Below are 16,846 nucleotides of genomic sequence, written 5' to 3'. Positions count from 1 at the left end.
TTAAGAGTGTCATTAACACATATTGTGTGCTCGATAAGTGGATGTCAGATGCATGAAGAAACAGCAGAATGGTTGAATGGATGCCTATTGATGAATTCCTTTATGAAAAACAAATCTTTATTGAAAGTAGATTTCCAGACTTGCCTACATCTGGTTTTTTTATTTTTTGAGAAATACATTTTAAGATTCAGAAATTATTATTTGTAGTTATAGCTAGACATGGAATAATGCTATGGATTCATTCGCCATCATGTTACTTAAGAAGACTTTTCAATATTACTTTCTCAGCATATTTTGGAAGAGCAGTTTTGAAGCCAGATGTCCTGGGTTTGAATTCTGGGTCTGTGGTGATGTGCTGTGTGGGCTTGGGCGAGTTCCTCAGCCTTTCTGTGCTCCATTTCTTCTTATACCTATCTCCCAGAATGACTGTGAGGATGAAAATGCCTTTAAGACATGTCAAGTGCTTATAATAATGCATAGCAGTTGCCTAGGAAGTCCTCGCAAAGCTAATATCATGGTTATTCAAAATGGGTTTCTTTCTTAGAAGGACTTAAGGACTATCTCCCAGATAGGTTTTAGTGCCATAAAAATTAGTTCTTGTTGAAAATGACAGGTGCAAAAACCCTGGTATGCTGCTTTCTATCACATAACACAAGTAACGTTATGTTTTTCCTTTGCCTTGGATCTAAATTTAATGCTTTATTAATATTACTGATATATTTTCTTTGTCCTTTAATGCTCCTCTTACTGATTGTTGCATCCTTTTATAGAAAATTACTTACCAATGCAGAGTTTATCTAAAAAAGAAAAGTTTAGGTATTGTTTGTATTTTTGAGTATTTACTATTAGCCTGAAAAGAATCATTTGTTTTTTTAGGCCTGCGAGAAAAACACCATATGACAAGAAGAAGGTATAGTGAAAAAAAAAAAATGAACTTTAAAAAATATTATCCTAGTAAAAAGTACTTTGTAAAAGGAATAGTGGCAAAATAGAAAATCTTCCTTTGTTGTAGAGAACTTTACTTTGAACACATCATTTAGAAACTGATAAAGTTATCCTTTTGATAAAAATCTGTTCTTTTAAGAAGTGTCTGTTTTTGCTTTGATAAAGAGAGTTATCACCTCTGTACACTTAATATATTTTATACATATTTTAAGGACATTGTGAGACAATATTGTTTATGTGTAGGTCAGAGAACAAATTAATTATGTGAACCACTTGGATGACTTAACTCAGTCTTCTGAGACTGTTTCTGAGGATGACGACGTGCGTTACTCTACAAATTCCATGTTGCAAGTAGAACCACTTGGCTTGGGGCATAAAGGTAGGACCGCAGTGTAAATATTAACAGAAAGCCTCTTTGTGTACAGAGTAGTGATGTATGCGCATCTTATCCAGTACTGCTCTAGAGCCAGGGATGTGTTACAGTGCTGTGCATCTCAGAAGTAGGTTCTGTATTAAAAGAACATGAACGTGAGTGGATACTCTGCGCCACAGGCCTGTGATCATTCTCACTTACTGTACCTTCTGTTGACTCTTCTTGCCTGTGCCTTCACCCAAGGTCATGTTAGCATCGTTTTCCTCCTAGAATAACTGAAATAATCTCAGAACTTCTTTCCCTGCCACTCCACCTTGAGGAACCTTGGTCTGCAGAGCAACTTTAATTATTAACTATTTTTAAAAATTCAGATCTCATCATGTAACCCAAGTGTTGCTTCTCTTTGCTGCGTAGTTAAAGGCCACAACTGTCTAGTTTCATCTGGTTTTATTTTTATTTTTTATTTTTTTTTTAGTTTGAGCTAAGAGAGGTTTTAAAAGATGCCCACTGACACTATCAAGTAGCCTCAGGGTAGAAATGACTCTCAGGCTGCCAAGGCTGTAGAAAATGTGCAGGACAGACCGAGATTACATACAGCTTGTGTTTAAGATTAAGAGGGTAGAAGAGTTAACTGCTAACCCAGCACTACGACTGTACTTGTTTGGGAAAAAAAAAAAACTGCTCTGTTTCAGCGATGGTTTCGTCTCTAGTTTCTCTCAGGCGGGTAGGGAGTCTGTTTCCTCGAGTTTCACCCGTTCTTGTTGATAGACCTTGTCTCGTAAGCTGCCATCTGCTAGGATAGCTGTGGGAGTCCTCCGGGGGTCTCTGAAGTGTGTTGTGTACACGTGTGTCTGAGAGCTCACAGAGCTCCCTTCCTTCCAGCATGTGGTCCTTGTTTGCTCTCTGGTTGGAAAAAAGTACTTGCGATGTCTCCTTTCCACATTCCCTGCCATCAAACCCAGTCAGGTCCAAAATCCTCAATCAACAGCAGGTTTTAAAACTTGGGAGATGGGAGTAAGGTGTGAGGGGGGGAAAGTTTGTGCACAAGCCTCCCGCTCCTGAGCGGAGACCTGTGCTCTTAGCTTTCCCCACAGGTGTCCACTTTCCTTCCGGTAGCTGACCGTTCAGCTCTGCCCCCGAGGGGAACACGCCACGGGGAGGAGGCACACGCTCCTCTTCCTGCAGTCCTCGCTCCTGGTGTCGGCTGTCCCGCCACAGCCCCTCAGTCTGCCGCGTGTCCTCTTCCATCTGGACTAAGCAGTGCCCTCCGGGAGCTGGCCGTGCTGCTCAGACCCGCCGTGTGCACGCCGCGTGGACCCCCGAGCAGAGTGGGGGGCGAGTGGCCGGGGGTCTGGGTGGACGCTAAGGCACTTTCCTCTCCACACAGCGGCAGGCGGCCCCGCCGGCGCTCTCCCGAGCAGATGACCCCAGGCAGGCCGGCTCCCTGTTCAGGCAGCTGGTCGCTGACGAGGAAGACTCGGCCGCACCCTCGCTGTTCAAACTCGGGTGGCTCTCCAGCATGACCAAGTGACGAGGACGCTCCGTCTCTCTAAATAAATACTCTTGCGTTATTTCTCCTAGAAGTGACTCTGCCCCTTTTTTTCTGAGCCACACCAGTCTCTGCGGTGGCCGTGGTGGCACGTGGCCCCCTCGTTCCTGTTGGGGCGGGCATGACATTACACGTAGAGCCAGTGAAGTCCATGCCCCAGAGTTCACAGCAGTCGTGACTCCAGGCCTCAGTTCCTATAGCTTTTACTGCATCAGCCTTCACTGGTGCCTTCTCACACGGCAAGGCGGTGGTTTTATTTTTTACCCTTCTTTCTACATGAATTTTAGAATCAGCGTGTCAGTTTCCTAAAATGTCTGCTGGTCTTAATGTTTTCGTTTTCCTTCAGTTCAAAATACTTTGTAATTCTTCTTTTCATTACCTCTTTGATCCAAGGGTTATTTAGGTCCGTGTGATTTAGTTTCCAAATGTTGAAAGTTTTCCTTCTGTGCTCTTGCTTCTCATGGATGTGTTAGGTGCATCCAGAGGGGGCCTGAGGCTAGGGCTGATTATTTCCTGCCTTGGAGGCCAGACCTTGCTGACTACCCTGTTCATTCTGCTGGTACCTAGGAGTTTTTCCAGCCTGGCTCATGAGAATAGATAGAATTCCTGGGACTGAGTGAGCACCAGTCACAGGTTCCTATGGTCTTTTCAGGTGGTTTCTCCCTGGTCTCAGGTGGTTCTCCCAGATGGGCGCTGTTTGTTTCTCTGCTGAATACCCGAGGGGCTCCTCCTCAGATCTCCAGGGTCCTTTTTCTCTCTGTCCCACTCTCTCCTCTCTGCGGTTCTGAGCTGTGATTTCTGCCCACTTTGGTTTCACCAGACTGTCAGCTTCATCACCTCCTGTCAGGGAGTCTGGCTGACTCAGCTTCTGTTCCTTCTCCCCATGTTGGGCCCTGGAAATTCTCTCCAGGCAGTGAGCTGGGGCGTTCCTTAGGCTAACCTGGTGTGTTTCCGGGATCATTGTCCTTCACTCCCTGAAGTCCTTTGTCATGAAATCATTGTTTAATGTATTTTGTCAGCGTTGTTTTTGCTCGCTCCACTCAGGAAGGTAAATCAGTAGCTGTTCACTCTGTCTTGGTTAAAAACATATGGCAGCTGGAGACTGTCTACAGGGTTGTTCTTCCTACTCTACTTACTACTTCCTGCTCATCCTTCATTTCTCAGTGTGACAGCTCTTCCCCAGGGAAATCTTTCCTGGACCCAATCTATCTCAAGTTCTGTTATGTGATCATAGAACTCTCTTTTCTTAGAGTATCTATCTGAGTTCATAATTATTTTATTTGTCTTTCTCTTCTACTAGACTTCAAGCTAAACAAGACCCAGGGACATCTGTTTTATCTGCAGAGCTTAGAATAATGTCTTCCAATTATAGACACTTAATACTTGTTCAGTGCGTGGATGAGTGAACGTGAAAGGCACAGTCCTTTATACTCAAAAATTACTCACATAATTTTTTTTTGTTTCTATCTTTGTTTTCTTCATCATGCAGATTCTGTTAGCTTGTTGAAAATTCAAGATACAATTCTTTCACGTGAAAGATTAGTAGGTTTTCAAAGAAGCCATTGTGAACTACTTAGAGAATTTTACAGAATGAAAAGTAAGGTTCGTGGGCTACAGAAAGAGCTGTCAGAAACCAAAGAAGTAAAGTCACAGTTAGAGCATCAGAAAGTGGAGTGGGAACGAGAGCTCGGCAGCTTGAGGTACTGTACATCTCGCTTTTAAAGAAATACGTGAACTGTTGTTTCCTTTAATACTGCAGAGACGTAGACGTGTTATAAGGACTAACTTATCCTCTAGGATTTTACAGGGGAGAAAGTGTCACTAGTATTGTGGAGTGTGAAATTCTTGGAAATAATATGGCAGGTTCTTAACAGTGAATGCTTCTAATAACTTAATGTATGTTTTTCCAAATCATCATTTTCATGACCATACAGAAGTCCACCATAAGGAAACCCCATTAAATATTTACCAAGTTAACTTTCAGTTGTTTTTCACTGTTCTGTATTCTATTTAATACTGCAAGGAACACCTTTTCTGTAAATTCATTTCTACCTTTCTAATTATTTTGAATACATTATCTTTAATAATATCATATTATTTGGTTAAAGTATGAGAACTTAAAAAAGGTCTGTGATCTATATTTATAAACTATTCTTGGCAAAGTTTATATTACTTTACATTCCCACCTGCAGATGTATAAAGTAGCCATTTTTCTCAAGAGAAAATGAAAACAGTTGTATGCAGTTTTATTCTTAACCCTCTGTCTGAAAACAGTGACCATTATTAAGTGCTTTTCATTGTATTCCCTCCACATTTACTATTTTAAACATTGTGAAGATGGAACAAAAGTTATTGCAGCAGTGAATAATCTCATGATTTTCTAAGAAGAGCTTTAAATTTGGCAGATTCACCTTAAAGCAAAAAGAAGAGAATAGAAGAAATGCCGATATGTTATGTGAAAAAATGAGGGAGCATTTAAGAAGAAAAGAAGACGAATATAGTAAAGAAGTTGAAGTGAAACAGCAACTAGAACTCACTTTCCGAGCAGTAGAAGTGAAACTGAAGGCTGAGAGAAATAATCTGAATCAGGTAGAGTAATCTTTGGTGAAAATTTCAAATTTCTAACACTATTTCATCAATAGTATTTATAATATCCCCTTTTAAAAAAAAAAAAATACCATTTAGTGTTGCACCATTTATTTAGTGTCATTTTGTTTAGTGTTATAGGAAATTTTAGGTTAATTGTTAAAAATAAAAGAAATTCAAAATTCCCAAAGTAATAAGGCCAGAAATAAGAATTGTATGATCCTGACATGCTGGGTGCACTTTTTCGAGCAGAGGGAGGAAAAGGTCACGTCAGTAGTTCACACAATAGATCCTGAGAAACCACAGGGTTGAGAATGGTGTAGAAACTGGAGGTTAAGCTCTCAGCCCACCTCGGGCAACAGATCCTTCTGCCTTGAGGGACCATTAGGGACGATCGTGCCTAATTTTACATCAAGTTGCCTCTGGCCTTCAATCTGGCAGGTGGCTGAGGGTCGTGGACCCCCTCCTTCTGTGCCCGTCAGCCCTCTAGGCCACCTGCCCCGTGAACAGCTTAGAGCTGGCTCCAGCTTTCCCAGCTGGGTTCTCCCTCACAGCAGAGTCCTCAAGGACAGGTGTTAACTGGCAGCCTCGAGAGGTGCAGGAATTTTTTTCCAGCAGTTGGTAGAAACCAGACACTCTTGAAGTTGGTTGTCCTTCATTCTGCAGAGTTCTCGAGTGGCATCTCAGAGCAGAGGAATTTGCTCCCACACCTGATATCCCTCTCAAACATGGACTGGGTCCCATCCCTGAGGTCCTAGCAGCAGATCTCCCACAACGAAAAGCTCTCAGGAAGAGCTCGGGAAAGTAGTATTTGTAATTCAAATCCATTTGTCTAGAGCAGTCAGGTAGTGACATAGGATGGCCTTATCCAAGGAGAGGCCTTTAATATTTTCCATAGGAATTGATCTCAAATCCTTTGTGACTATCTCGGAGGAGCCAGGACCCTGATTGTGGTTTAGGCAAGGAAGACTGTGTGTGTTCCCCCATCGACTGTGCTACCCAACCAAGTCCCTCTGCTCTGGAGTGAGCGTGTCGGTCACTCCACGCATGTCGTCACCTTCAGTGTCTGAATCAGAGTCCGTTCTTGGCTCCACTGTCATTTCTTTAATATCCTGTCAACGACCTTTTCACATCATGTACTGGTTTTCATTTTGTAAAAACTGTGACATCAGTTGTAAAAGCACTTTTGAACACTTTAAAAAAGTTGTTTCTTCAGAACAACTTATAAAAGTGCTCCCCTAACCCCCCACACACACCAAGGCGGGGGTGGGGGGGAAACTCTTGCTACTAATAATAGATATTCTGGGTTTTGGTAATGATTTCACTTCCTCGATTGATCATTAGGTTAGTTTCTCACTTCCCTGATGGTAAGGAGGAAACTATAGGCAGTTCAGAGACCACATTTTGTGTGTCATTCTTCTGCTTGTGAGAAAATGAGCACTCTGTTCTGTGAGTGTCCTGTTTCAGTACAAAGAACTTTTGAAAACAGTGATAGATATGCCATAATATATATTTAGCGATAGTTATTAAGTGTTTTTATTGTATTTTCCCCGTCTTACTATTTTAGACGTTATGGAAAGATAATGAAAGTTATTGCTGCAGCAAATAATCTCATAGTTTTCTAAGAGCTTTCTAAATTTTACCTTATTTACCATTAGTGTATGTACCATGAATGAAATAGGAAGCTTATTTTGTATTGATATGTTTGTACTAGAAACATGTGGTTTGATGTAAGAAGACTAGTAGAATCCAAAGACCTGGCGAAAAGGCTGCAGCTTACTCGTATTTTTAACTTTTTCCTTTCCAGAATCATTATAGCTAATGAGTTAATTAATGTTTGTAGAAGTGCTTAATACAGTTGTCAATAGGTGTAATTCTTGTAATTCCCTATTAAAATGTTAGAAGGTAGCATATTCTCAAGGAAAAACTTTTTGTACAAAATGTAGTCTATTTATACAGAGTTAAGGCTCTTACTGTGAAGTAGATGTATAGGAGGTATCAGATGCAGTGTTTATAAACCTAGCAAGTGGTGCTGTTTATTGAATTATAGTTGATTAATAATATTCTGTTAGTTTCAGGTATACAGCACAGTGATTCAGATATATATGTACATGTGTGCGTGTATATTATATAAATGGGGCTTCCCTGCTGGCTCAGATTGTAAAGAATCTGCCTACAATGCAGGAGACCTGGGTTCAATCCTTGGGTTGGGAAGATCCCCTGGAGAAGATGGAGAAGGCAATGGCACCCCACTTCAATACTCTTGCCTGGAAAATCCCATGGGTGGAGGAGCCTGGTAGGCTGCAGTCCACGGGGTCACTAAGAGTCGGACACGACTGAGCGACTTCACATTCACTTTTCACTTTCATGCATTGGAGAAGGAAATGGCAACCCACTCCAGTGTTCTTGCCTGGAGAATCCCAGGGACGGGGCAGGCTGGTGGGCTGACGTCTATGGGGTCGCACAGAGTGGGACACAACTGAAGCAACTTAGCAGCAGCAGCAGCAGCCTGGAGAAGGAAATGGCTACCGACTCCAGTATTCTTGCCTGGGAAATTCCATGGACAGAGGAGCCTGGCAGGCTATATAGTCTATGGGGTTGCAAAGAGTCAGACATGACTCAGTGACTAATACACATACACACTCACTCACACACACGCTCACACGTACACACATATTCCGTTTCAGATTCTTCTTGCAGAATATTAAGTGTAGTTCCTTATGTTGTACAGTAGGTCTCTGTTGGTTATTTTATATCTACTAGTGTGTATATGCTAATCCCAACATCCTAATTTATCCCTTCCCCTACCCCACTTTCCCCTGTGGTCACCATACGTTTGGTTTCTGTGTCTATGAGTCTCTTTCTGTTGTGTGAATAAGTTCATTTTAGAGTCTACATATAAGCAGTGTGATATAATACTTGGCTTTGTCTGACTTACATCACTTAGGGTGATAAAGTCTAGGTCCATGCCTGTTGCTGCAAATAGCATTATTCCATTCTTTTTTATGGCTTACTAGTTTTCCATTATATAAATATTCCACGTCAGGTGCAATTTTTAAGTGTAATCAGGTCTATGAATCTTTTATTTGAAGGCTTCTGGGTTTGTTATAGTTCAGAGAGAAGCCTTTCCAGTTCTGAGCTTCTTGAAAAGTCTCTTGGGATTTCTTTTTGACTTTCGTGGATTCGTTGTCTTCCATTAAATTTTTGAACCTTTGGGAATTTATGCTGGTGTAACGTCTGAGGATTGTATTGAACCTTATTTGTTCCTGTTGGAGACACACTTGGTGCAGTCTTTTCATTGTGTAAACATACAAGTTAGTCTTTCATTTCAGAGGAAATCATGGAATGTCACTTTACTGAGTACTAGCTAAACATCTCCTTTGTTTCACTTAGGTTTCTGATAGTTGTGAAAAAGCAAAAGACCTGTTGCGCAAAAACCACATGCTGCAGGAGGAAATTGCCATGCTAAGACTGGAGAGAGACGCGCTGAAAAATCAGCACCGGGAAAAGGAAGAGAACTATTTTGAGGACATTGAAATTCTCAAAGTAAAGAATGATGACCTTCAAAAGACAATAAAACTGGATGAGGAAATGTTAACAAAGACTATATCCCACTATACAGGCCAGCTTAATGCTCTGACAGCTGAGAATGCAATGCTAAACTCTAAGCTGGAGAAGGAAAAAGAAAGCAAACAAAGACTGGAAACGGAAGTGGAATCCTACCGTTCCAGACTGGCTGCTGCCTTACACGATCATGATCAAAGTCAGACATCAAAAAGAGACCTGGAACTTGCCTTTGGGAGAGCAAGAGACGAGTGGTTATGCTTGCAGGACAAAATGAAGTCCGATGTGGCTAATCTAAAAGATAACAACGAGATGCTTTCCCAGCAACTATCTACAGTGGAAAGTAAATTCAATAAGCTGAAAATCAAGCTGCATCACACGAGAGACGATCTTAGAGAAAAGACTTTGATGTTAGAACATGTCCAGAGAGACCTACACCAAGCAGAGGGTCAAAAGCAGGAAATTGAACACGTGTATCGGAACCAACAAGGCAAAGTGAATACATACCTTGGAAAGCAGGAATCCTTAGAGGAGAGATTATATCAACTCCAGAGTGAAAACATGTTGCTCCGACAGCAACTGAACGATGCGGGAAACAGAGCCGACAGTAGAGAGAAGATGATCATTAGCATCCAAGACCAGTTTCAGCAGATCGTGAGAAAACTTCAGGCCGAACGTGAGAAACAAGGTCTGATGCTGGAGGAACGAAACAAGGAGTTAGTCAAGGAATGTAATCATTTAAAAGAGAGAATGTGTCAGTACGAAAATGAGAAAGCAGAAGGAGAAGTGAGTATCCAGAAGGAGAAGTATCTCAGACTTCCTGAAAGAAAGTTCAAAGTGATTCTTGATTCTGGCTAAATGTTGAATCTAGTTGAATATAAAAAATACACAGGCTGTGAATCTATGGTCTCTAAACCAGCCTAAAAGCACACCTTGTATCCAGCAAATAAAAATTAGACCGAAGAAATCCTTTACTTTGAATAGGGACATTGTGTCATTTGTGAAATGCTAAGAGATTTAGTTCTAAATTGTTAACGTAGACAGGTACTAGTAATCTACTCTTTATTAAGGTAATAATTTTAATCTTTATGTTACCACATTTCAGTATCATGATGAAGCAGATAAATGAAATGCTCAAACCTGAAATGAATATTTTGAAATGAAGCTTCAGTTACCTGGATTATCTTGATAGTCAATTCCAGGTTTCCCAGAGGCTATATTTTGTATACCGTACTTTGGCTTCAGTAGCTTCTCATAGCTTTTTGTTATATTTGTTGGTACAATTTTATTTTTTATTCATGTCAGTTTGAGTTAATACGGGAAACATTTTAGCCTTGAATCATTTGTTCTTAAAGCCTCTCAACTCTTCAAATGCATCTACTTATCATTAAATCATAATCTGGGACTCAGGTGGTGAACTTTAGCAAAACTATTCTTGATTTAATCTTCCCACTGCTGTTTATGATTTACTTAATATTTTTACAAACAATTTGCTCATAATTCTCATTTTAAGTATCAATTACTATCATTTGAATACAAGCTTGTCCTCTAAAAATGAAGGACGGCAGGATTCGTGAGCAGCAGGAATGGAGTGAGTCAGGGAGAGGGTTGTAGGAGCTGCGGTCTGGAGGCAGGTGGAGGCCAAGTTGTCGAGGCTCCTTGAAGGCCATGGGAGCAACCTCATTTTTTTAATTTCATTTTTCTTTTATATTGGAATATGGTTGATTTACAATTTTGTGTTAGTTTCAGATGTACAGGAAACTGATTCAGTTATACACATATCCATTCTTTTTCAGTTCCTTTTCCCAGGTAGGTGACTACAGAATACTGAGTAGAGTTCCCTGTGCTCTCCAGTAGGTCCTTACGGTTAGCCAAGGGCAAAGGTGGGGAGGAGGGATAAATTAGGAGTTTGGGATTAACATAGACACCCTACTAGGTATAAAAGAGATAAGCAACAAGGGAATGGCCCCATTTTTCTGCTGAGGTAGGAATCTATTGGAAAGATCTGAGCACTGGTTGGAATCTGTGAAGATCTCTAAGTTAATCAAAGCTTCTAGTAAAAAAGGAAAATGTTTCCACAGTGTGGAATTTTCCACCACTTGTCCCACCTACACGCTCATTTCTTTCTGGACGTGAGGTAGTGACGCTCTGCAGATTTATTGGGAGGGGCAGGGCGTGGACAGTGGGGCCGCATCCTTTGAGTAACTTAACGTCAGGAAGGCTGGAGGGTGGCCCCTTCTGTGTCTGTAACTAGATTCAGTGAGGAGGAAAAAGAAGGTGAGTTGCTGTCTGTGGCGATAGTTTTCAAAGTCCATATGTTGGAGTTATCTGTTATTAACATAACATAATAGTAAAGTGATTTGATAAACTCAGTGACAGAGCATCTTATTAGGCAGTGGTGAGACAACTTCAACAAGAACTGGATGACGCTGTAAAAAAGCAGTCTGTGTCGGAGGCTTCACTGAGGCTCACGTCACGTTATTGTCCTAAGTTAGAAGCTGAGGCTCAGGATTTGAAGAACAATTGTAAACTACTACAACCACGTCAAGTCACAAGTCAGGTATGTTTGAAATTGAACGTGTTAACAGTTAATATGTAGGATAAAGTGTTTTAGGACACTCATTTTCTTTTTTTTTTTTTTTTCTTTTTCTTTTTCTTTTTATTTTTTTTTTTAAATTTTATTTTATTTTTAAACTTTACATAATTGTATTAGTTTTGACAAATATCAAAATGAATCCACCACAGGTATACATGTGTTCCCCATCCTGAACCCTCCTCCCTCCTCCCTCCCCATACCATCCCTCTGGGTCGTCCCAGTGCACTAGCCCCAAGCATCCAGTATCGTGGATCGAACCTGGACTGGCAACTCGTTTCTTACATGATATTTTACATGTTACAATGTCATTCTCCCAAATCTTCCCACCCTCTCCCTCTCCCACAGAGTCCATAAGACTGTTCTATACATCAGTGTCTCTTTTGCTGTCTCGTACACAGGGTTATTGTTACCATCTTTCTAAATTCCATATATATGCGTTAGAATACTGTATTTATGTTTTTCCTTCTGGCTTACTTCACTCTGTATAATAGGCTCCAGTTTCATCCACCTCATTAGAACTGATTCAAATGTATTCTTTTTAATGGCTGAGTAATACTCCATTGTGTATATGTACCACAGCTTTCTTATCCATTCATCTGCTGATGGACATCTAGGTTGCTTCCATGTCTTGGCTATTATAAACAGTGCTGCGATGAACATTGGGGTACACGTGTCTCTTTCCCTTCTGGTTTCCTCAGTGTGTATGCCCAGCAGTGGGGTTGCTGGATCATAAGGCAGTTCTATTTCCAGTTTTTTAAGGAATCTCCACACTGTTCTCCATAGTGGCTGTACTAGTTTGCATTCCCACCAACAGTGTAAGAGGGTTCCCTTTTCTCCACACCCTCTCCAGAAGAAGAAGACAAAAAGAAAGACCATGAGAAAATACTTGAGGAGATAATAGTGGAAAACTTCCCTAAAATGGGGAAGGAAATAATCACCCAAGTCCAAGAAACCCAGAGAGTACCAAACAGGATAAACCCAAGACGAAACACCCCAAGACACATATTAATCAAATTAACAAAGATCAAACACAAAGAACAAATATTAAAAGCAGCAAGGGAAAAACAACAAATAACACACAAGGGAATTCCCATAAGGATAACAGCTGATCTTTCAATAGAAACTCTTCAAGCCAGGAGGGAATGGCAAGACATACTTAAAATGATGAAAGAAAATAACCTACAGCCCAGATTATTGTACCCAGCAAGGATCTCATTCAAGTATGAAGGAGAAATCAAAAGCTTTTCAGACAAGCAAAAGCTGAGAAAATTCTGCACCACCAAACCAGCTCTCCAACAAATACTAAAGGATATTCTCTAGACAGGAAACACAAAAACGGTGTATAAACTCGAACCCAAAACAATAAAGTAAATGGCAACGGGAACATACTTATCAGTAATTACCTTAAACGTAAATGGGTTGAATGCCCCAACCAAAAGACAAAGACTGGCTGAATGGATACAAAAACAAGACCCCTACATATGTTGTCTACAAGAGACCCACCTCAAAACAGGGGACACATACAGACTGAAAGTGAAGGGCTGGAAAAAGATTTTCCATGCAAATAGGGACCAAAAGAAAGCAGGAGTAGCAATACTCATATCAGATAAAATAGACTTTAAAACAAAGGCTGTGAAAAGAGACAAAGAAGGTCACTACATAATGATCAAAGGATCAATCCAAGAAGAAGATATAACAATTATAAATATATATGCACCCAACACGGGAGCACCACAGTACGTAAGACAACTGCTAACAAGTATGAAAGGAGAAATTAACAATAACACAATAATAGTGGGAGACCTTAATACCCCACTTACACCTATGGATAGATCAACTAAACAGAAAATTAACAAGGAAACACAAACTTTAAACGATACAATAGACCAGTTAGACCTAATTGATATCTATAGGTCATTTCATCCCAAAACAATGAATTTCACCTTTTTCTCAAGCGCACATGGAACCTTCTCCAGGATAGATCACATCCTGGGCCATAAAGCTAGCCTTGGTAAATTCAAAAAGATAGAAATCATTCCAAGCATTTTTTCTGACCACAATGCAGTAAGATTAGATCTCAATTACAGGAGAAAAACTATTAAAAATTCCAACATATGGAGGCTGAACAACACGCTGCTGAATAACCAACAAATCACAGAAGAAATCAAAAAAGAAATCAAAATTTGCATAGAAACGAATGAAAATGAAAACACAACAACCCAAAACCTGTGGGACACGGTAAAAGCAGTCCTAAGGGGAAAGTTCATAGCAATACAGGCACACCTCAAGAAACAAGAAAAAAGTCAAATAAATAACCTAACTCTACACCTAAAGCAACTAGAAAAGGAAGAAATGAAGAACCCCAGGGTTAGTAGAAGGAAAGAAATCTTAAAAATTAGAGCAGAAATAAATGCAAAAGAAACAAAAGAGACCATAGCAAAAATCAACAAAACCAAAAGCTGGTTCTTTGAAAGGATAAATAAAATTGACAAACCATTAGCCAGACTCATCAAGAAACAAAGGGAGAAAAATCAAATCAACAAAATTAGAAACGAAAATGGAGAGATCACAACAGACAACACAGAAATACAAAGGATCATAAGAGACTACTATCAACAATTATATGCCAATAAAATGGACAACGTGGAAGAAATGGACAAATTCTTAGAAAAGTACAACTTTCCAAAACTGGACCAGGAAGAAATAGAAAATCTTAACAGACCCATCACAAGCATGGAAATTGAAACTGTAATCAAAAATCTTCCAGCAAACAAAAGCCCCGGTCCAGACGGCTTCACAGCTGAATTCTACCAAAAATTTAGAGAAGAGCTAACACCTATCCTGCTCAAACTCTTCCAGAAAATTGCAGAGGAAGGTAAACTTCCAAACTCATTCTATGAGGCCACCATCACCCTAATACCAAAACCTGACAAAGATCCCACAAAAAAAGAAAACTACAGGCCAATATCACTGATGAACATAGATGCAAAAATCCTTAACAAAATTCTAGCAATCAGAATCCAACAACACATTAAAAAGATCATACACCATGATCAAGTGGGCTTTATCCCAGGGATGCAAGGATTCTTCAATATCCGCAAATCAGTCAATGTAATACACCACATTAACAAATTGAAAAATAAAAACCATATGATTATCTCAATAGATGCAGAGAAAGCCTTTGACAAAATTCAACATCCATTTATGATAAAAACTCTCCAGAAAGCAGGAATAGAAGGAACATACCTCAACATAATAAAAGCTATATATGACAAACCCACTGCAAACATTATCCTCAATGGTGAAAAATTGAAAGCATTTCCTCTAAAGTCAGGAACAAGACAAGGGTGCCCACTTTCACCATTACTATTCAACATAGTTTTGGAAGTTTTGGCCACAGCAATCAGAGCAGAAAAAGAAATCAAAGGAATCCAAATTGGAAAAGAAGAAGTAAAACTCTGACTATTTGCAGATGACATGATCCTCTACATAGAAAACCCTAAAGAGTCCACCAGAAAATTACTAGAAATAATCAATGACTACAGTAAAGTTGCAGGATATAAAATCAACACACAGAAATCCCTTGCATTCCTATACACTAATAATGAGAAAACAGAAAGAGAAATTAAGGAAACAATTCCATTCACCATTGCAACAGAAAGAATAAAATACTTAGGAATATATCTACCTAAAGAAACTAAAGACCTATATATAGAAAACTATAAAACACTGGTGAAAGAAATCAAAGAGGACACTAATAGATGGAGAAATATACCATGTTCATGGATTGGAAGAATCAATATAGTGAAAATGAGTATACTACCCAAAGCAATTTATAGATTCAACGCAATCCCTATCAAGCTACCAACAGTATTCTTCACAGAGCTAGAACAAATAATTTCACAATTTGTATGGAAATACAAAAAACCTCGAATAGCCAAAGCGATCTTGAGAAAGAAGAATGGAACTGGAGGAATCAACCTACCTGACTTCAGGCTCTACTACAAAGCCACAGTTATCAAGACAGTATGGTACTGGCACAAAGACAGAAATATTGATCAATGGAACAAAATAGAAAGCCCAGAGATAAATCCACGCACATATGGACACCTTATCTTCGACAAAGGAGGCAAGAATATACAATGGATTAAAGACAATCTCTTTAACAAGTGGTGCTGGGAAATCTGGTCAACCACTTGTAAAAGAATGAAACTGGACCACTTTCTAACACCATACACAAAAATAAACTCAAAATGGATTAAAGATCTCAACGTAAGACCAGAAACTGTAAAACTCCTAGAGGAGAACATAGGCAAAACACTCTCCGACATACATCACAGCAGGATCCTCTATGACCCACCTCCCAGAATATTGGAAATAAAAACAAAAATAAACAAATGGGACCTAATTAACCTTAAAAGCTTCTGCACATCAAAGGAAACTATTAGCAAGGTGAAAAGACAGCCTTCAGAATGGGAGAAAATAATAGCAAATGAAGCAACCAACAAACAACTAATCTCAAAAATATACAAGCAACTCCTACAGCTCAACTCCAGAAAAATAAACGACCCAATCAAAAAATGGGCCAAAGAACTAAATAGACATTTCTCCAAAAAAGACATACAGATGGCTAACAAACACATGAAAAGATGCTCAACATCACTCATTATCAGAGAAATGCAAATCAAAACCACTATGAGATACCATTTCACACCAGTCAGAATGGCTGCGATCCAAAAGTCTAGGACACTCATTTTCATGGTCAGCTTTCTTCTGTAATTTTGTTACAAGTAACTTACTACAATTTTCTTATTATCTTTATAATGCACTCGTTTCTTAAACTCTGACTTTCATCCTGCCATTTGCATTATGTTGTTTTTTTCTTATATTATTTACCCTTAGGAAGGTTGAGAATTGTGCCTCATTATACACACAAGTTGAGAGCCTTTTTTTTCTTTGAAACAATACTTTTTAAAGTGATAACTGTATTACCATGATGAGGCAAGCCAGATTAAAGTCATTAATTTAATGGAACATTCAGAATATTATCATTTCTCATCTTTCCTTTTGTGAATGGCTGTAGAATTCTGTCTATATTTATTTCATGGATTTCAGAATAACTTCTGCAGAAAAGGTATTATACAAACCAGGTGAAGTTTAGGCATTGCCTTCATTCCTTTTCATTTTAAGTATATTGTAAAAGCATGGAGGTATTCAGATGGTGTAGAATACG

At 39.5% G+C, this 16,846-nt stretch overlaps 1 protein-coding gene across 16 annotated transcripts in view; it reads left to right on the top strand.

The window, feature by feature from the left end:
* Positions 1-16,846, top strand: part of LOC113903684 (ankyrin repeat domain-containing protein 26-like) — a 97,568-nt gene that overhangs the window by 39,521 nt on the left and 41,201 nt on the right. For all 16 annotated transcript variants that reach the window (XR_003514247.1, XR_003514246.1, XR_003514245.1 and 13 more), the window contains 6 exons: positions 877-910; positions 1,189-1,324; positions 4,357-4,567; positions 5,273-5,456; positions 8,847-9,803; positions 11,410-11,577. Coding sequence is in view for 8 of the 16 variants with exons in the window: in XM_027560238.1 (XP_027416039.1) it covers positions 877-910; positions 1,189-1,324; positions 4,357-4,567; positions 5,273-5,456; positions 8,847-9,803; positions 11,410-11,577 (1,690 nt within the window). In the remaining 8 variants the exon portion in view is untranslated. The remainder of the gene's footprint in view (positions 1-876; positions 911-1,188; positions 1,325-4,356; positions 4,568-5,272; positions 5,457-8,846; positions 9,804-11,409; positions 11,578-16,846) is intronic.

The sequence above is a fragment of the Bos indicus x Bos taurus genome, chromosome 13, assembly GCF_003369695.1.
Source record: "Bos indicus x Bos taurus breed Angus x Brahman F1 hybrid chromosome 13, Bos_hybrid_MaternalHap_v2.0, whole genome shotgun sequence".
Taxonomy (NCBI): Eukaryota; Metazoa; Chordata; class Mammalia; order Artiodactyla; family Bovidae; genus Bos; species Bos indicus x Bos taurus.
The sequence above is the reverse complement of the archived record's forward strand: the minus strand, read 5'-3'. Positions and strand labels throughout refer to the sequence as shown.